The 21,815-nt window shown below is 39.7% G+C and overlaps 1 protein-coding gene across 2 annotated transcripts in view; it reads left to right on the top strand.

Annotated features, from left to right (window-relative positions):
• UHRF2 (ubiquitin like with PHD and ring finger domains 2) overlaps positions 1–21,815 on the top strand; it is a 50,868-nt gene that overhangs the window by 17,599 nt on the left and 11,454 nt on the right. For both annotated transcript variants that reach the window (XM_083718763.1, XM_083718762.1), the window contains 6 exons: positions 9,987–10,205; positions 12,667–12,776; positions 14,082–14,268; positions 14,696–14,819; positions 15,686–15,793; positions 16,376–16,480. In XM_083718763.1, coding sequence (XP_083574889.1) covers positions 9,987–10,205; positions 12,667–12,776; positions 14,082–14,268; positions 14,696–14,819; positions 15,686–15,793; positions 16,376–16,480 — 853 coding nt within the window. The remainder of the gene's footprint in view (positions 1–9,986; positions 10,206–12,666; positions 12,777–14,081; positions 14,269–14,695; positions 14,820–15,685; positions 15,794–16,375; positions 16,481–21,815) is intronic.

Raw genomic sequence — 21,815 nt, 5'->3', positions numbered from 1 at the left:
AGTTAACCTAATACAGATGTTATAGGGTAAGTAACAATATCAGCTATTTGTACGTTCATAATTGGAAATGAAATACTGGGCTCTTCATTTGATAATGAACATTGGCTTTAGTACAGTACTTGCAGTTTTGTAAGGGAGTAGGCCAAGATGCATGTGTGTAACTTGAGTCTAATTCATATTTCTTAATCGATTAAGGAAGTAGCATCGGAATAAACCCTTTGTGTGGACAAAGGGTCTATTCAGGTGCCACTTTCTTAAGCTGGTTAAGAAACTATTTTTTCAGGTCTTGCCTGTGAAGTTCATCTTCAGATGGTACATTTTGCATAGACTGAATGGGCTGCTTTTGCATATCATGTCAAACCTTAGTTTAGTAAGATCTGCTCATGCAGGAACAAGTTCCTGTCTCCCTGATGGCTTGTTTTAACCCATCATTGTTAAGATTATGTTTGGTTATGCATCTGGATGATGTAATAAGTTGTTCTTAATCAAAAGTAGAATTGAAATCTTGGCTGTGTGGAAAGAGGGGAGCTAATCAATCTCAGACTGCAGCTCATTCCTGCTCATGCATAGTGCCGTAAACTGTGATTTGGCTTGATGTGCAGATGCAAGCATAGTGTAGGTGAGTATCTTATTTTTGTTGCTTGGGGCTCTTTTGCTTCAGTTTTCACTGAGCCCATAACATAACATAACATAACATAACATAACATAACATAACATAACATATGTCTTATTTAAAATGCCACACTTGTAGAGTGAAAGTCCTTGTACTGGTTTGGCATATTGCTTGATTTGCCTCTTTGAGGAGCACTGAGGGAATGCTTGTCTTGCTTGTACTTCATTAGGGCTTTGGGTATGGGGGGTAGTGCTGGCACCTACTTTTGCTGATAACCCTATGGATCTGTGGACCAAGATTGGTCCCTGTTTCCATGCTCGGAACCGTGGACACGGATCAGACTCCTCCATTGCACTGTGTTTTGCACTGTTTTGAAGTGTTCAGTTTTGAAGTGTTCCTCATAAGTGTCTTCCAAGTTGTTCGGAAACAGGTACTGAAAACACTCTTAGGTTTGCCAGCCTCTTATCCCCGTGGCTCTAAGAAAAGGAAGTAGCACCATGCTGATTCATTGTCTTCACCTAACGATTAGGGATCGAGCCTTGGTTTCTAGCATTCCTGTGCTAAGTGCTTCTTAACTGGCTTCAGTGTTGGTTTAAGTTTTGTATGTGATTGCATGTGTGCTGTTACTAGAAGAATCTATTAGACAGGGTGGATTGGGTTGGACAATACGCAGCTTTCCATTAGCAGTGTCAAAAGCCAGAATAAACACAGCTCAGCTGTAATTGCTTACCTACCGTCTTCTTGAACTTACCTAAAAAACAAGGAAAAACAAAAATTGATTCAAGAAGTTGTAAGAACTTAGTAAAATCTGACACTGCAAGTTCACTTTATTTTAGATAGCTTCTAAGTTTTCATGGCACTTTGTAAGTAGCTGTCTTATTCTCACAAATCCGATAAATGGCGAAAAATTGTTTTTGGACAAGAATATTAATTGTGTGAATAATTGTCGCCTATGTGCTGTACGGGTTGCACAATCATCATTAACGGCACAGGTTGTATTTCTTCAGCAGTGACTGTAATTGCTAAGCAGAGCCATATTTCTTACATAAGAATGACAGAGAGACGAGACTAAGATGCTGTTTTGGTTCTTGTGATGCAATGCTGATAGTTACAGCTATCCTTATCTTTGTTGAAGGATCCTTGGCAACCTCTTTTTGGCCATATTTCCATGATCTTTCTGGGCACAGACATGCTCACTTTCATGAGCCACAACTCTTGGTCATATTAGCATCTTGATAGCTCATACTCAACATTGTCAGACTGAACCTTAGAGCCCTCAGTGGAGCATGTTGTAGGGGATCCCAATCCTACCTCTTTGTATGAAGATCACTTTCATATGAAATAAGTGCAGAGAATGGCCCAATATATGGGATTGAAATACGCACTTCCTTAGGTCAATGTTACTAGCTATACTTTTAATAGCTAAAAATTCCTGAAACAAGCTCTTGCTCATTTCATAGTACTTGGAAAGCAGTTTTATTGAAGGGGCTGCTTCTTTTGTTTTAACCACTTGGCTGTTGACTCACTTGCTGAGGCATACGAACATGGTGGGAAGCTAGGTTTTCTGGATAGAAAATTATAGTTTACAATTTTCTTATCTTTGTGAAGGCTAGGTACCAATGCTTTCAATGGGACAACCCCATACTTTATCTTGATCACACTCCAGATGACAAGAAAAATCTGGCTCATGTGTTTCAGGCTGATGTACTTCACTTTACTAAGGAACAAACACTACATGTTACAATGATGATTGGGATTCAAAGGATGTGGTGAGTACTATTGCTGTTTGCCAGTAAGCCAAGTCTTACTCTACTTCACTGCTTCCATAGAGTATGGCCAGCACAGAGCACCTGTCCCTTAGTGAAGTTTGTTTTAGTATCTAGAAGGATGGCAGCTTAGAAGGACTCAAGGGGGGCAAAATTACAGCTTGGTTTCTTGAAATCTCACCCCAGTCTACCTATTCATCTAATAGCATTCATGGCATTGCTCTCTGGAAACTATTGTCTTCTATATCTTCTACTGAAGAATATGCATCCATGAAATTCTGCACTGATGCACTGCTTCAGAATTATTGGTGCTCTCAACCAGAGTTTTCAGCTAGTACAAGGACAACTGGATGACTATATAAACGAACCCTTTGGCTGCTGTTTCTCTTCACCTCACCATCTTGTTCAGCCTTCAGTAAACCCCCAACAGAGATTGTCTGTACTCTCCCCATATCCTCCCTCTTTAGGAAGAAGTTGATACAGAGGAAAGTGGAGCAAATGAGGTTCAAGTATCTCAGAGTCATCTAAGCTCTACTTTTCTATACTCTAACATGCCAGAGAAGAACAGAAGACTTTGACAGAACCTTGAATTTTGTGGTGTCAACTTCTTTATAAGAAAGTCCCAGGAAATTCCAGATGATCCATCTTTGCATATATTCTTCCCTTCCTCACAGATAGTTTGGATTTCGTGTATAGATCTAAATTTCTGTATTTCTGTTGAACGGCAACACAGCTCCAGTTTGCAAACAGAGCGGCTCCTTTTCAATACTGAGTTTTAGATTTCAGCTTTCCCACCAAATCCAAGGGTATATCCTAATTTATCACCCTCATTGTAGCTTACTGTGAGTGTGGGTGGATTATGGTCTTGATTTCTGTGAGCAACTGGTTTCCAGTAGGAAATTGTGCAACAATGAGGAACTACATTCCATAGTCACTTTGTTAACATGGGGGAAAGGTATCATTCATATCAAATCACTTTTTTTACATTCATGAAGGCTGCCGTTTTACTTAGAGGCATTTCTGTAAATATATGTGGTGATTACTCAAAGAATCTACAGTGAAATTTCAGATTCAGTGGTGTAAGGCAGATATCATAAATCACTTATGTGATTTTAAATAATGGTAATATAATATACAAAATAAAGTCAATAAAACAATGTGAAAAGTGTTCATCTGAAAGAAAAATTTAAAAATCACTGAAACCACAGAAAACACTCACTCCCTGAACACACAATGAACATATACAGCCACCAAAGGCCCAATCATTCAGTGCCCAAGAGAATAAAACTGTATTTTCCTGATGTTAGAAAGATGAGTATCAGTGAGGCTTTTCACAGTCAGGGCTACCACAGTAAAGGCAGGTTCTCCCCTTTCAACATCTGGAGGAAACACAGAGAAGGGCCATGTATGTTGTTCAACATCTGGGTAGGTTCACATGAAGGAAGGTAGTTATGAGGTTTCAGAATCCTAAACCATGCAGTGTTTTATGGGTCAAAACCAGCACTTAGAATTCTGCTGGGGGGTGGGACTGGCAGTCTATGCAAGTGGGCTGGAGCTGAAGTTTGCTGTTTAGACCAGGACCCCCCAACCTTCGGCCCTCCAAATGTTTTGGACTACAATTCCCATCATCCCTGACCACTGGTCCTGTTAGCTAGGAATCATGAGAGTTGCAGGCCAAAACATATTGGAGGGCCGCAGGTTGGGGGTGCCTGGTTTAGACCATTAAGTCCTTAGTAAGTAGTCTAGCTGTCACATTGCATTCTTGGAGTCCTCCCTACTCTCCCTAACGACCTCTTTCTCTTCCCAGGAATGTGATACAGCATTCTTACAGGCATAGACAAAACAGAAACCCAGCCAATCCCCATTAAGTCACTAGCCCGTATGAAGCAAACCCAGCAGCCTCCTGTTCAGCAGATGTTAAGGAGGTGCCCTTGTGCCTTCCTGCAAGCAATGTCATCCCAAAGGGAGCTATAGCCCCTCACTGTCAGAAATGAGTCATTGTGGTGTGTGGGGGGGGGAGGCTTCCTCTGCCAGTGATGTTCTGCTAGCTCTGTCCTTTTGCCTTTCTTATAGCACATAGCTCAAGGCATACAACACAACACACACTTCCTTCAGCCACTATACCTGCTTGAAAGATATAGAAGGTCAGGTGGTAAGAGAAATCAAAGGAGCTTCTTCTGGTATCTTGCGTAAATGTGGGTTCAGGCAGTATATATATGGTAGGCCATATTTTATTTCATGGAATGGTTTTTTTCTAGTTATTTGCTTTTAATAAGCAGTGGTTGTAATAGTAACCTATATTGTGTGTGTGTGTGTGTGAATATAGATATAAAGTTTTATTATCTGTTAGATGCTATTCAAATTTTAAGATATGCAGAAATATTATTCATCTTTAAATTGTTGTGTTCTGGTAAGAGTTTGCATTTGGAGGCATTGCCATCTGGGGAAAGATCCTCATGCACAGCTGTGGGCTTCCTGAATGAAATGGTGCACAAGGCAGATGGTTTGCACTTTCAGCTTTGACATTGCTAATCATCTGTATTTTGTGTGTGCTGTGAATTGTGTGTGCTCTTCTCTGACACATGAGCTTCATTGTTAAAACTGACAACACCCACCATCTCTTCAATGGGACTTACAACAACCTGTGTGTTAGAGGTGGTATTTCTCTCCCCCCCCCCTTTGAATAACACTATTGCCTATGTATGAGCACTTCCAGATAGGAAGCTTGAACATGCAAGCCTGTTTCAAAGCACAAACTTCTCTTGTCAGATTGTGCTTGCTTGATAAGACTGTCCTTGTTCAATATTTTGGTCCAAAATGATCAGTCTAGCTTGAGGGAAGGGAAATAAAGTGAACTGTGAACAGATATGAGTCAGTTGTGGATTCCATGAATCAATTAAATGGACTTGTTTTAGGTGTAAATTAGAAGGGGGGTCAGGAAAGGATTAAATGATTTTATAATAGACCTTAAATTTAGGATAGATTTGTTGTATGTTCACATAGGGTTAATACTTTTATCTGAGCCACATTCTAGTAATGTATAAATACAGCCTGTGGTCAAGGAAAACTGGGAGTCTTTCTTCATGGGCAACCAATTGCTAAGAAAGGTTTCCATAGAGATGGAAGATCACGTGAGAGTTCTGCTATGCTAGCATTAATATTTAAAATTAGAAGCAGGTTTGGTAGGGTTAAGCTTTCACAGAGTCAATCATCTATTGAGCATTTTATTTTTTAAAGACTTGCTGGATCCCCCCTCCCAATATTAATATTTTATTAGAGATACTTTTATAGTAAAATCTTGATTCTTGTAGAAACTAAAGTTATTAAAGACATGAGTTATTATTTCAAATGCATCAGATGCACTCACAGTCTATCAAAATAAATGAGAAAGACCCTATTATTTTCTATAGAATGTGAATCGCAGCTATTACTTAAGTTAACATTGCAAAGCTGGTATATGTATAGGTCTACAATATATATGTAACTGAAAAGCACATTGTTAGTTTAAGATTATGCTAAGATTGTAACGCTTAAACTATATAAGGGCAATATACTGATTAGAAAATAATGGGCTTGCTTCATTTTTGGCTCTCTGTTTTTAACAAAATTGCTTCATCTTTGGTGAAAATGAAATGAGAATCTCCTTTTGTTTCTTTGTCTGATTTTGCTCTATTTCGTGTACTGCAATGCTGTATTATACTGCTACAGTTTAAATCATATAGCTGTGAATGCTGCATTGCTCTGCTATAGTTAAAATGCTCCATTTAGTGGTGGATTAGTAAACCTATTGAAATAAAGGATTTTGACTTCAGTGGGTCCACTCTGAGGGTGACTTAGTTGGATATCACCCATTGTTTATAGGCAGATGTTCTGGAAATATTAGAAACTGAATGTGTAATACTGTTTGTATTGAAGGTGTGCAGGTGGCTTTTTATTTTCTGAATTTCTTCCTAACAGACAAAGAAATGAATTTCCTATCTTCAGAGCTGTAGAGAATTGGAACAATAGAGGAGTGATATAGTAGATTATTCTTCTTAGAAACCAGAGAGAATATGGCTGAAGCTAGGGTGTCTAGAGGTCTGTAATCTGCAGAACTCCGTGTCCTTCCCCATAGCTATAGGAGGGGTCACAAATGTGACCCCTGCCAGATGTTACTGGACCACAGCTTCTGTTGTCCCTGACCATTGGCCATGCTGACTGCAGCTGAGTGGGGCTGGGAGTCCAACAACATCTGGGGGGCACCATGTTTTTTTGCTCCTGGCCACAGTCGCTGTTTCCTTAGCTCTCTTATTTTTTTTGCTGTGCAAATCTCTGTGTATCTCTTTCCCCTGACTAAAATTTTCAAATTGTACAAAACCCCATATTTGTTCTTGAATTAGGTTGAATGGTAAATGTATCCCCTCTTGCATAATTTCTTTTAATAATAATACACTTTAAACATAGAATGACAATTCCTCCATTATAAGCTGCCTTTTTTTAACCACCACAAGAATTTTGCAGCCCAGTCATATGCATGTCTGCTCAATAGTATGCCCTGTTGAGTTCAATGGAATTGGGGTATGTATAGGATTTCAGCCTAAGCCTTACTTGAGAGTAAGACTCATTGCTAATAATAGGGCTTACTGCTGAGTAGACAAGCAGAATAGTTGCACCACAAGTCTGCCTTCTGATTTGTAGCCTTGCTCACAAATCAGTGTTTGATGGTCAGAGAAAGCTTAGATTCACTCTCATGGTCAGATGTCCTCTGTTAAAGTAAAGCAAGAGGATCATGTCTACAAAACAGGCATAAAAACAGTAGTGGTGGCACTTCACAGACCTGATAACTGGTTCCTACTCTTGCCTCTCTCCCTGGTGGTTCTTTCCTCTTCAGATCACTTCGGTTCTCATATATACCACCTATCACATCTTTCACCCAGCTTCTATTAACCTTCCAACTTCATACCACACTCATCAACTTTGGGCCAACAAATCCTAGCTACTTGTGCCCTAGTACAGTGTTTCCCAACCTTGTGCCTCCAGATGTTTTTGGCCTACAACTCCCATCATCCCTGACCACTGGTCTTGCTAGCTAGGGATGATGGGAGTTGTAGGCCAAAAACATCTGGAGGCACAAGGTTGGGAAACACTGCAGTACACACCCTCATGAATCCCTAGCTCTCACACCAGCCATGTCTTCTATAGTACAATCACTCAAGCTTTCCCATTTTTGAATCTTCATTTCTCATACTGAAGACTCCAATGAATATACTATTCTCTCCAATTACTACAGTCTCAATTCCTGGAAGTTTCATAACTTACTGGCTTGGTTAAAATGTACCTTTTTTCATTCTTCAAACCATGGATTGAAAATGAGTTCTGTGCTTGTGTGCTCCTTTTCCTTGCACTTTTGGCTTCATGAATAAATTCCTGGCTTGGGTATGTTACAGGCATACCAAAAACAATGGTTTGTGTGTGCCCTACAAGACAAGATCACAGACTTGTGTTTTGATGTTTTCCAGTCCTGGTTTGGAGGGACAAATGATTCATGTATTGCAGGCGTTTGGACTCGATGATCCTTGGGGTTACTTCCAACTCTACAATTCCATGATTCTATAGTTCAAACATAGTTTGTGGAATTGACTATAATGGCAAAAATAATGGTTTACCAAAACCCAAGCTATTACTCATTCACCTAAGTTTGTGGAGGTGGAGTGGTTAGGAAGGTGCACACAAACATATTGCTTGTTCTTTAACTTCAAATAAGGCTTCAGACTATTGAAAATGTTTACATTTGTACCATCCTCCCGCTACCCCACCCTGAAATTTGTGGTATATGCTAAACCAAGTTTACACAATTTCCCCCCTCTGTAAATTAGTTTCATTTATTGTGTGGCTGTAGATGCTGATCAACTGTGTAGCACTTGTTTGAGTTTTTAAAACAAGCATTTTTGTGGATTCTTTACAAATAATAATTTGTATAGTAAACCTGCAGCATGGGGAGTTACATACTTGGGATCACGCCTAAAGCCAAAATCATGTCGAAACGCATTGGGTTCAATGGCAGGTGGGATTGCATGTCTCCCCCCCCCCAAAAAATAAATAAATTATGCCCCCTTTTAATTATTTTATTATTTTTTGGCCAGGCGCATAAAGATGAATGTGCATAAGTTAAATGCACATAAGTTGCGGGCTTACTGTACTTTTAAGATATGATTGTGTAAATGATGTGTTGCATACCTTTCACCATGCTAGTAGAACAGGAAAAAGTGAAATTCTTCTTTGCAGAACTAATGAACTCTTTTTTTCTTTCTATTTTACGTTTGTGATTTTTATGGTGAACTTCATTGCCAGTGTCATGGGGCAGCCCAGGATGTTTTGGCGCCTGAGGCAAAATGCACTGCCAGCCCCGCAGTAGGATAGGAGTGGTGAGGCTCTGCAAGGGCTTCCCCTCAAGTGAGAGTAAGGGGCAAGGTCTCCCCTCCCCCCACTGAGGCTTTGCAAGAAGCCCTTGCTGACTCTCACTGCTGGGCTGGTGGGTGAAGGTGATTTTTTGGGTTTGATCCTGGCTTTTGGTCTTACATTACTACTGCTACAGTTTCTTAAATTGCCATAAGAGCTTGGTGCTCCTCATATAATTTTGCACTTCCAATTGCTGGATCTTGTCTTCCTGTCTAACTGCAATACTAAGGAAATGAGGCTAGTTTACGTTTTAAATAACTTCTACGTTAACCACTTGATACATAGTTTTTTTGGAGACACATCTTTTATACTAGGGGTGTGGAACTGAGTCTGCTTGGTGGGCCAGATCTTTATCTTCTATAACTTTCACACACCACATTTGTCAAGTGGGCATCACAATGACATCAGGTGATGGGGTGCTTTGAAGTCCTGAAAATGGTCAGTGCATGGGGCTTGCAAAGAGCCCTGCACAGTGCTTCAAAGTGCCACCAATCAGTTGATTGTTAGTGCTTCAAAGCGCTAAGCAGGACTCTTGGCAAGTCCCTTCGAGGATTGACTGGCTTCAGAGTTCCCCATGGGGAATTCAGTAGTGCAGCCAATTCTAGGGCGCTTGAAGTGAGTTCCTATCAGCTGATAAACCCTTACTTCAAGCTCTGCTTTCTGCGTTGGTTGGCTGGCCATGGATTTCCCCAAGGCAACTCAAGGCATTTCCCAAGGGGAGTCCCCTTGGTAGTGCAGCCAGTCCTAGCTGATTGGTGGCAAGAGCATTCTTGCCTTGTCAGTGCATAACTGGGAATGTACTTGAAGGCTCCCAATTGTGTATTAGCAGTCATGTCTCCATCCACACCTCTCCTGAGGTGTTAGGTATGGGGTGAATGGGTATGGTTTGGGGTAAATGCCTGGTAGGCCAAATTGGGACCCATGCCAGGCCTGCACCCACCCCTCCATTTCCTCTGGTGGGTTGGGGTACCTCCAGAACAGTACTGAAGATGACAGAAGCTTGAAGTGGGAATCTCCTCTTCCATTGGCAGAGGTATCTGCTGGGTCCAAAACCTTTCAGCAAATGAAATGGCACAATTAGATCCAACTTAAACTGTAGCTGGTGTATTTCCTTTAATCTGTGATGTGGCTGCTTCTCTCCTAATGTTTGGTTTGTTTATTTCTTTAAGGTATCCAGAGAGTGGCATCGTAGAAATGTCCGTCCGTAATCTACGACCACGAGCAAGAACTATTTTGAAGTGGAATGAATTATGTGTGGGTGATTTGGTGATGGTTAACTACAATGTAGAGAGTCCGGAAGAGAGGGGATTCTGGTTTGATGCAGAAATAACCTCTCTGAGAGAGATTTCAAGGACCAACAAAGAAGTTTATGCCAAAATTTTGCTGGGGTAAGATTTTATTGGTTAATTTTGTCTTTGAGGAACCTTTATAACGGAGATTCATCTTAGACATACTGCAAATTTGTATGTTTCTCATATTTCAGCAGTGATCTTTTGAAAATTAAAATTTGCACATACTTGCAATTATTATGATTAAATACAATATTTTATTTGCAGGTTGCAGTTATATTTGCCTAACTGTATTTCAAAATAACATACTTCTAATAAAGTGATCTGGAAGGTGCCATTCCAGTCCCAGCATTTTATTTTTTCAGATTTACTTAATAATGTTGCTTGTTGTATATCTTCTTGCTTGCATCTTCTACCCTGTGTATAAAAATGGGTTAGTTGGGACTTTGTGTAACCTGCCTCTCAATGATCAAATAATTTCAGAGAACTCAACAGAATACACTTTAGTTCTGAAAAGTGCTTTTTTTCTAGAAAAAAGGTGTTGTACTGACCATGAAGTTGTTGCAGTAAGTGTCACACTTTTAACCACTGCTTTTTTTTCTAGAAAGAAAAGGTGCCAGTGCTGCGTACGCTTGAGTACCCCCAGAAGTTAGAATTAGCTCTTAAGTGCTTTTGGTCCATTTCTAGTTAATTCTGTGTTAAATCAAAGAACTGTGATAATGAATATTTAGTAAATAAGGAAAAAATCAGGAACAATAGGGATAAAATAACTAGAATGTTAGACTGTTCCTATTATTCAATCATATTTGCCAAATACCAGCACCCACCTACATAATTTTGGTGTGAAGATAGTCTGTTTTACTTAACAATGTGTTTCCTTTTACTGTAAAGTCAAATACAACTGAAATTAATTTCATATCTGTCATAATACTGACAGAAATATTCTTTCAAGAGGGACTGATCTTACATTCCCTGTATTTCAACTTTCTGCCCTTAAATCTTCAACCTTCTGGCCTCTGATGTTTTCTTGCTGACCTTGAGAAGGCTCTTTCACAGTAACTATGGCAACTGCCAAATTAATTAGTTTCTTGTAGTGAGAATTGGTCTAAATATGGATCTCCCGTCAGAGGATTAAAAACTCATAATTCTCTTGACTGTCTTATATTCAGTATTTTTATTATTTCTGACTTCTGTTTAGAATACTTGTTGTCATCTTTATTTGATAGGTTTGATGGTACTTACCACCTGTTCCTTGATTTGGTAGTTTAATTTTGAGCACATCTGTGTGTAGAATAAAGTTTATTTCAGATTTTTATTTTTTCAAAAATGATGAAATGAGGAGGAAATACAAAGATGTAAGAAATAAAGGGTGGTTGTATTAGACAGTCTCAAGTCTGTTTTCTGTGCTTCAAGCATAGTTAACCACAAATAAAATGTCTGCTGGGTTGCGCTTTCAAATTGCCAGCCTTGCTCTACAAGGATACAAAGAAAGTGCGCAGAAGGACTTTTTCACTCTTGTCCGTTCCCCTCTCAAATGTAAGCCATTTTCTTTTTGTTTAGTATGTCTGCCTTCTCGAAGCGTAAAGCAGGCTTGGCTTCTGAAATGAGCAAGACAAAATTACAGCCAAGAAAGAGAAACTGCCCCATTGCACAAGAATTTGCTGGATTTTGAAACACGGCAGTGTTCTGTTCAGTGTGGATGGCTGCCAGCGTAGATGCCCCTCCTCCTTTTCTCCTTGACGATTGAACAGTTCTTTTCCCCTGTAACAAGACTGTTTCCAGAGCCAAGGCAAATCATCGCTTCTTTGGTTTTTCTTCCCCTCCCATTTTGCTTATTGCAGCAGTGCTCAATAAGCCTGTGGTATGAAACATTTTGGCAGATTTTCCATCCTCACAATGGTGGCAGAGGAAACTTAAACAAATGCCAGTAAACTGAAAATCAAGGAGTCTGCCCTATTACCAGAAGGAGGAGTGAAAACAAGCACAAAAACTGACGACACTGAAAAGCAGTAGTCTTTAAGCACTCTCTTTCCATTTGTGCATTAATAGACAAGCTGAGCATCTTTTTGAACATAACAAGCCCACAACGTAGGCACATTTAACTTGTGTGCGTTCAGCTTGGCAATTAAAAATAAAAAAGGGGGTGGGCATCCAGGGGAAAAGACTTTGGCAGTTTCACCTGCCATTGAACCCAATGTGTTTTGACTACATGCAATTTCAGCTTTCGGCGCTATCCCCGGAACATAACCCTCAGTATAATAAAGAAGTGCTTAGTCTTCTCAAGTTCTTCCAACAGTCTTCAGTGAGAGATTTTCTTTTTTTCCTGGTGTTGTCTCCATAAAACCAAAGCTCTAATAAATAGCATTTAATAAATGGTGATTCAAATGAAAATAGTGCTAAATAGAAGGTCATGATAAATGATAGTAAAAACTCAGCGTGTATTTATAAAATTTCAACTGACATGGGTGGTTTGAAGTAGCAGTTATCTGTTTTCAATTGGCCAATGCTATAATTGGAATTGGAGAAACTGAGCTCAAAACTTTTATGCTTTAATTTTCAGCGGTCCAGAAGATGTCATAAATGATTGCAAACTCCTTTTTATAGAGGAAATATACAAGATTGAAAAGCCAGGAGCGTATCCACTGACATTTGCAGATGGAGAGTTCAAAAGTAGGCATATTCTATTATTTATACAATTTTCTGTTCTTTATACAGTATTTTCAAAATTGTCACTTATAAAAGTTGTCAAAGAGCTTTTTCAAATTGTGGAAGTAATAACACTTTGTTTCCAGAATCATTATGTGGGTAGATATGCAGACTGTGTCAGTTCATGGAAATAGATTTATGTTGTGGTTAACGTTGTTGTTTATTAGACAAAAACACCTGTCTCAATTATTGGATGAATGCCCACACCTAGCTAACCTTGAAATCAAATTGAGAGGAAATAGCTTTTATTCAGTTCAGGAGTATAATTCAACCCTGACTAATCAGCCAACTTCCTTTACTAATGACTCAACTGTTAGCCAGTTCCCCTTTACTGGAGCCTCTCTATGCCAAATCTACATTACATCCATAGTTAAAAGGGATACAAGTAGCAAATAAAAATTGCTGTTTTGCAAGTAGTTCTTGAGCTGAAATTTTGATTCATCTGATTAAGTGCAAGGTTCTTTATAGTATGACTCAGTAAAAGCAAAAGTAATAAAATATATATTCTAGAGTCCCTTAAAACAATTAAAGACCAAGGCTTGCATTCACTGTTGGTTCTATTTGGAACAGAGCCATTGAAAAGAATGCACAGGAGTAACTTAAGTTTACTTTCACCTAACTACCAAGCCCAAGCATCACCATTTCCTATTCTGCTTCAGAGTTGCCCCATTTGAGTTAGCCACAGTCTCCAGAGAATTCATAGAATGTATGGCTGTCATTATTGCACAGTTTTGTCAGTGGAGGATTTCTGTCTTCCCGTACATAGATGTCATACGGGGGATATGGTGAGTAGACAATCACAAATAGCCAACCCAAGTTGCATTTATTTTTTGCCTCCACAACACTTTGGGACACTGTTAACGTGGTGAAATCTTACTTCTTACTAATTTGGTGCCTCAAGTTCCTCTGTACTCTCCTCTTTGTAGACAATCATGCTTATATGTCTTGTGGCAGAGCTCAAACCCTTATCAGATTGGTTTTCTTCAGGGCAATCAAACCTGACCACCTATCTGTCCAGACCTAGAGGCTTCTTGGGTAATGGCTTCCCTACTTTTACCTGTCTGAGGATGCATCTACCATAAGAAGTTCAACACTTCCTGCAGTGTTGCTCTTGTTTAACTTGTTCATAACTCAGTCCCCAACTGCTATCTATAGTCACCACTCACTTGATCATAAGTATAGCTTGTTGTTTTAATCAGCTTTCTGTGGAATATACTTTAAGGCCCCTCACTGGAAGAAAAGCTCGTTTTATGCCATTTTTCATTGCAGGAAAGAGTGGTCCAGAATGCAAGCATTGCAGAGCGGACCCTGAGAAAGAATGCCGATTTTGCTCTTGTTATTTGTGTGGAGGGAAACAGGATGCCCACATGCAACTTCTTTGTGATGAGTGCAATATGGCCTACCATATATACTGTCTGAACCCACCTTTAAGCAAGATACCAGAAGATGAAGACTGGTAAATAATGCAACACTATTTCATTTTTAAATATTCAGTATGTGGGATTGTATGAAGAATAGAATTTCAGTTTTATAAGAGTGTAGGTTTGTTGCTAACTTTGTGCTGTGCTTTAGAGCGGTGAGCTCAGGGACCTCTTGTGAGAGTGACTTGGCCTTGGAATGACAAAATGTTGGGGAATATACAATTGTGGTTATTTCTGTACTGATTTTTGAATAATTGCAGCCTATATCCATACTTCAAATACTCAAAAAGGCAGCAGCATTAGAACAAAGGAGTAGCAACGAAACAAGGGGCAATGATGAAGATGTGGGATTTTTTTAGTCCACTCATCATTTTAATATGCTGGTTATAATACAAAAAACAAATACCTTTGGTTTATTCTTCAGGCAGTGGTGTTAATTTTAAACCATTTCATTGTTTTTAGGTACTGTCCTTCCTGTAAAAATGATTCTAATGAAGTTGTAAAAGCTGGGGAAAAGCTCAAGCAGAGTAAAAAGAAGGCAAAGATGCCATCTGCCTACACAGACAGCCAGCGAGATTGGGGCAAGGTAAAGCGTATTTAGAAACAATTGCATTTATTTATTTAAAATAATTTATAAATTACGTAATATTTCAGAAATCTCTAAAACAGTATGCAGTCTAAAAAGCAGTATATCATTAAGAAACAACAACAATAGAACCTAAAACCAAGAAATCAGTAGTATAAAAACACATAAAAGCCAATAAAAGAAAAATTCAGAGAACTTCAACATGCAAAACAGGATCCAGTCTTATGGTTCTGGGAAAATGTAAGTCTTCAAAAGACATCTGAAGCAACCAATGAATGCTGCTTCACGTATGGCAGAGTGTAAGGAACAGGGAAAACAACAGAAAATGTCAGTTTTTCAAGCCACTTCTTCCTTTAAGTCTGTATTGGGACATAATTCAGTTGACCTGTAAATCACTCTATATGACTTGGAAATGTGATACCTGAAGGATTGTCTATTCCCTTGTGAATCTGACTATTCTTTAAGATCATAACCATGAGATCTTTCAAATATGCCCCTTCCCCCATTTCATAGTGATAATGCACTGAAGTAGGTTTTGTTCACACCAGAATAATGTATGCACACCATTGTCCTTTTTGATTCAAGTGATAGGCTAGGGTTGAACACAGCTAAAATGGGCATCTCATCAGAAAGCTCCACAATCACTTTGCTAAATCACTTATATATATATATTTATTTACTTACTTACTTACTTACTTACTTACTTACTTATTTGGGTGGGTGGTTGGCTGGCTGGTTGCATTTTTAAAATTGCTTCCTGTAAAATATAAAAAACACTTAAAAACCGTTCTGTATGTAAAAGCAATTTCAACTGCAATATATACACAGACTGGAGTACATCACCTTCTTGTCTCTTGTGTTTGTAGGGTATGGCTTGTGTTGGTCGTACTAAGGAATGCACTATTGTTCCTTCTAACCACTATGGACCCATACCTGGAGTTCCTGTTGGAGCAACCTGGAAGTTCAGAGTTCAGGTATTAAATAAATCAGGGATGGGCAGATCAGGCTTGTGCAGTCTATTTTGTTATTTTTATAAATACCTGAGGACCGCCAACTGGAGCCATGGAACAGGCTACTTCTGAAAAAAGATGTTAAGAATAACACTGTAAGAGGTGGGAAAAGACTTGGCATTACCATTGTTAAATAATTGGGAGTCAAGACTCTTTCTAGAAAGCATCCAAAAACCTACCAGTAAGTCTCAGTCTACCTTTTCTCTTTTCCTGATGTAGGTTCCATGCTCTTACTTTGGTAACCTTAAGCTTTCTTCTTTCCTTGTGTCATCTGCACTAGTAAGCAAATTATACAACTTCATCCCAATTGCATTTTCAATACTTAAAACTGTTTGTGATGCCATCAGCCATTATCTAAAGCGTCTGCTATAAGCCAGTGGTGGTTCACACTGTATTGGAGGCAATTTCCAAATTTTGAAACTATTTAGAAAAGTGGCTTATCTGTTATGGAAAGCCGCAGTTCAGAGAAAAAGGTGAATGCAAACTACATTGTTCCATCACTGTAAGAACTTGTTTCAAACTACTTTCACTTGTTTTATCACCAAGGTGAGTGAAGCAGGTGTTCATAGACCTCATGTTGGTGGAATTCATGGACGGAGTAATGATGGAGCTTATTCCCTTGTGCTGGCTGGAGGATTTGAAGATGAAGTAGTAAGTTTTATATCCGGATTTGCTTATGTGCACTGAGTTGATTTAATTTCTTTATTAAATACCATATCTAGAGAAAACTTGACAATATTTAACGGCACTTGTAATATTGCAACAAACATTTTAAAATAGGTGTATTTCTGGTTGTGTATGTACCTACTTGTCTATCATTTATATATGTGTGAGTAGAGACCCAGTTTGTGAGCATTGCGGAAGCCTAATTGGTTGAGTGGGCGGATGAAAGGAGAAACACTCAAATCCTTCTCTCTCCCCCACCCCTAACCTAGTTTTGGGGAACAGAAGAAGGGCTCAAAGCAGTCATTGGCAACAGTTATTTAGGAATTATGTGCTCAAATGACTTGCTTCATTCCTTTGTTTCTCTTTCTCTCCATCTAAAATTCACCCCACCTTCTCCCCTACAGGATTCTGTGCAGGTCTATACTTGCATCAAATAGGCAGCCTTGATTTCAAGGCTATTTGCCAGCAAGTCAGATTAAGTGTATCATTTTTTACCTATAAAAGCCCTTAGCAGTTTGGGACTTGTTTATGTACGGAAATGCCTCTGCCCAAGATGATCTGCTGGAGAGGCCATTCTGGTGGTTCCAAATGGAAAATAAATACGTGGGTTTACTTAGACTGATGTCAACAGTGATTAGCTTCTCGTAGCAGCTGAAAAACAGCCTTTTTGTTCAGTTTTCTTTAGTAAAGTAGTCATAATCATATAGTGCAAATTCACTGATAATTGAACATCATATGTTTAATACAATCTGCCATTGCATCTTGCAACAAAGAGTGGGATGTAAACTGAAAAAATAAATAAATATGTTTTCAAAGTAGAGGATTTTACTTCTAGAAGCTGTTTTGGGGGCCTCATCAGAAATTAAAGTCCCCCCCCAATTATTTTTTTATTAATTTTCCAAATTATTACAAATCAAACCAAATTAATTTAATACAGTTTCTTAAAATAAAGTTTCCCGCTCCGGTTCTGAACATAAGATCATCATCCTCGCATAGGCGCATCATTTCTTTTTTAAAGCCCAGTCGACGTCCTTCACTTGCCGTTAAACCATTCTTCCAGCTGGCCGTTTTTCCACCATACAAACAGCACCTTCATTAAGTAATCCATTTCACTGGTGTTCACTTCATGTACATTGTTGTTCCAGACCTGGTGTGCTGGGAGAGTTCATTACTGTCTTCCATTATTCAGTTCTTTGCAGTGTTTATCTGGATGGTACAAGCTCACATTCCATTTCTTCCACAGTTTACCAACTAGCATATGAGCTACAGCCATAAACAACTCACAGAATTCATATCCAAACTCCGCCATTAATTGTGTGTTTTAATTATTTGTGTATTTTTTGTTTTGATCTGATTTTTTAATTACCGTATTTTTCCCTCTATAACACGGAGACTTTTTCTCCTAAAAAGTAAGGGGAAATGTCTGTGCGTGTTATAGAGCGAATGTGTGGTCCCTGGAGCCGTTTGTCCCAAGTGCATGGCAAAAATCATATTGCGCCGTCACGGAGGAGAGAAGGCTGCTGCTTTCCTGCATTTTGCCTCAGGGTCTTACTGCCCACCCTGTTCTGTTTCGGTTGCTGTTTGCTCAGACGGAACAAAGAGCAGTGAAATCCCCTCCCCTCCAGGCAACCCCTCCCCTCCAGGCAAGTAGAGAGGAAAGCAGAGCGTCCGCTCCGGTGCTGCTGCTGCTGCTGCTGCTGCGTCTGAGGACTCGGCAGGCAGTGGAAAACATGCAGATGAGAGGGGGGGGGCTGGCTTGAGTGGGTGGGTGGACTTTTGCCTTCCTTCCCCCCCCCTTTAAACCCCTCTCCTGCATTCTTAGCCAGCTGCTTCTCCGCACACCCCTCTCGTGCTCCTTGTCCCTTCTATATTTTTTCTTCCCTCCCCACTTAAAACGTGGTTACAAAGCACGGATCCACATGGATCCTCAGGATCTTTGCATTGGGTCACCCCAAATTCACCATCAGATCACATAGCAATGATCTGATGCAAAAACAGGGCTGCAATGGTGCAAAAACGTGGTTACAAAGCATGGATCCACATGGATCCTCAGGATCTTTGCATTGGGTCACCTCAAATTCACCATCAGAGCACATAGCATGTCCATGGCTACAGCCTGACCCCCAAAAATCACGCACCCACTGTTGCCTGGGGCTGCAATGGTGCAAAAACGTGGTTACAAAGCATGGATCCACATGGATCCTCAGGATCTTTGCATTGGGTCAGCCCAAATTCACCATCAGAGCACATAGCATGTCCATGGCTACAGCCTGCCCCCCAAAAATCATGCACCCACTGTTGCCTGGGGCTGCAATGGTGCAAAAATGTGGTTACAAAGCATGGATCTACATGGATCCTCAGGATCTTTGCATTGGGTCAGCCCAAATTCACCATCAGATCACATAGCATGTCCATGGCTACAGCCTGCCCCCCCAAAATCACGCACCCACTGTTGCCTGGGGCTGCAATGGTGCAAAAACGTGGTTACAAAGCATGGATCCACATGGATCCTCAGGATCTTTGCATTGGGTCAGCCCAAATTCACCATCAGAGCACATAGCATGTCCATGGCTACAGCCTGCCCCCCCAAAATCATACACACACTGTTGCCTGGGGCTGCAGTGGTGCAAAAACGTGGTTACAAAGCATGGATCCACAGGGATTCTCAGGATTTTTGCATTGGGTCACCCCAAATTCACCATCAGATCACATGTCTGTGGCCACAGCATGAAGCACAAAAATGATATATCCACTGTTTCATTCAGAATGTTTTTTCCCTTGTTTTCCTCCTCTAAAAACGATGTGCGTGTTATGGTCAGGTGCGTGTTATAGAGCGAAAAATACGGTACTATATTGCTTAATCTATTTAAAAAATTCTCTAAGCAGAGGACAAAAAACCCCGAAGCAGCAACAGACAACTTAAAACAAAATATTACCAAAATACACAGTTACATACATATAAAATTTATTATATTAATGCATAGTTACTAATTTATCTCAATATCAGTTTATTTTCCTTTGGATACAGTTTCCCTCCCAGCCTCTGGGTTCTCACCCAGGTTGCAAAGAAACACAGCTCACTCACAAACTTCTAACAATGAGAAGAGATCCTGGAAACAGTGGATCCTATTCTCTCACTCTAGGTTTGCTTTTTATGGGCAGACCAACCAAAGGTGAATGGTACCTTCCTTAGGCTGCCCACAGCTAGGTCCCATTTCAACTGTACTATCCACACTCAGGTCGAGGTCCAGCAGGTTTATTTAGTTTCCCAGAGGGTCTCCTCCTAATAGTAAAACTTCAGAATCTACTGGGAAGCAATGTCCATTGATGTCTTCCTGAGCCTACACATGTGAAGATCAAAGCTGCAAATACTAGCTCAGCTCAGGTTTCTTTCCATAATGCTCAGGCCAAAAATACAGATGCTGTTGTTTAGAATCTTCAGAATGAGGGTCTCTTTGACTTTAGAATTATTTTAGTATTTCACTAGCAGATTCCAAGCACAGATAGTTAGACTCAAACTCCATTGAAATTTAATTGTTGACCCTCCTCTCCCACAACAACATACACTTTGATTTAATGTTTGCTACTATATAGTGTTTAGCTATTCATAATGTTGGGATTTATTTTTTTACAAAAATTCAGTCATAGAAAATTGTGATTTTGCCTCAGTTGCATCTGGTAACACAATGACACATGCACTTAGGAAAAAGGTTGCATGTGGAGTGTATTCTGTTTCAGATGAAGCTTACTGACATTTATATCCATGTTTTTATTATATTACATTTTTCCTGTGGTGACAACCCTGGTTTCCCCCAGCATTGTTTTATTTATTACATCTATATTGTGCCTTACTTCCAAGATGGAAATCAAGGTGGTGCTTGTACATGGGGTTCTGAGGCAGTCTGCCATTCAGGTATTGACCAGAACCAGACTTGCTTGGCTTCAGCAAGCTGACTGCATCCTGCCCATATTCTGGAACCCAGAAGAGTATTCCTTTTAGGCCTACCTAATCTGACAGAGATGGTAACCTATGCCTGGTTCATACCACTTCAGACTCCCAAGATGGGTTTCACATGATTTAAAGTTGCTCTGTACAAAAACAAAAGCCTGTAGAAAACTAGCACATCCGAGAAATCCCATTTACCTGATATGGTACCCATCTTACATGTGGATAGTTTTTTGTACAGAGAAACATACAATGTTTCAGACAAGACACAGATTGACGCCTCAGTGAGAATTAGGTTTAGGAGGCTGCAGATTAAAAAACATAAATAGCAATATTTACCTGTAAAGAGTAAGATATTTGTGGCATAGTATCTCTTAAAACAAACTATTTTATGTGAATTAGCAGTGTTCCTCCACTTCTGCCACCGACAAATCACAAGCCTGCTTTCAGACGACACAACAAGCCAGACTGGCTTATTCTGTCTGCCGCTCCATAGCAAAGGGGTGGAACACCATGGGGACCCATTCACATTAAACCATAGTTTGTTCTTAACTATGGTTTACTGTTCCCTGCAACCAGGCCAGTGTCTAGCCCCTGGAAGCAGATATTGGGAAATTAAGCTGCAAGCTGTTCTGTGTGATGAAACAATATTTGTCTCTTTTTGATTTCATGAATCTAGCTATGGTTTGTTTAGGCATAAGCTGTTTTCTACAATCAGAGTAATGTTTACACCCTCTTCTTCAGCTCTGTACCATCAGGAGGAATTCTGAAGCATGCTTCAGGTGAACGATAAAGCAGTAAGCAATGTGTTAAGAGTTGTTTTTAAGAGCCATTAGTAAAGAAAATGAAATGAACCTTCTCAGTAGCATCATAATATTATGTATTCTTTGCCAAACACTTATTCAGTTCTTTTTACTGCTGCGATATATAAGATATCAAGGGCGTTTGGTTGAAGAAATCCCATGAGAACATACTTGGTGCTGATAATTATCATCACTGGAAAGAACTGCGAAGGTCAAGGCATGTGGTCCAAATATCCTAACAAAACTAGATGCATAAGCATAGCTTGGTAGCATACCATGACTTCTGAGTCTGTTGACTTTTCTTTTCTTTTCTTTTTTCTTAGTGATGATAAGTTAGCAAGTGATGTGTTTCAGAAGCTCAATGGGCTAAAGTACCACTCAAATTATGTACACTTTTGTTAGATTTTATTATAGAAGTGTTTAAGCCTCCCTTTTCACTATATTGCCTATAAGTCACATTTGCCAAATACATATTTGTGATCCAGAAACTTCTGTGCCAGAGTTGCAGTCCTGTATCGTTTCTGTATCTGACAAGTGACCTGATTTAGTTGAGTGAACAGTAGATCTTGGC

This window comes from Podarcis gaigeae (genome assembly GCF_964106915.1).
Source record: "Podarcis gaigeae genome assembly, chromosome: 17".
In the NCBI taxonomy this organism is placed as follows: Eukaryota; Metazoa; Chordata; class Lepidosauria; order Squamata; family Lacertidae; genus Podarcis; species Podarcis gaigeae.
The sequence above is the reverse complement of the archived record's forward strand: the minus strand, read 5'-3'. Positions and strand labels throughout refer to the sequence as shown.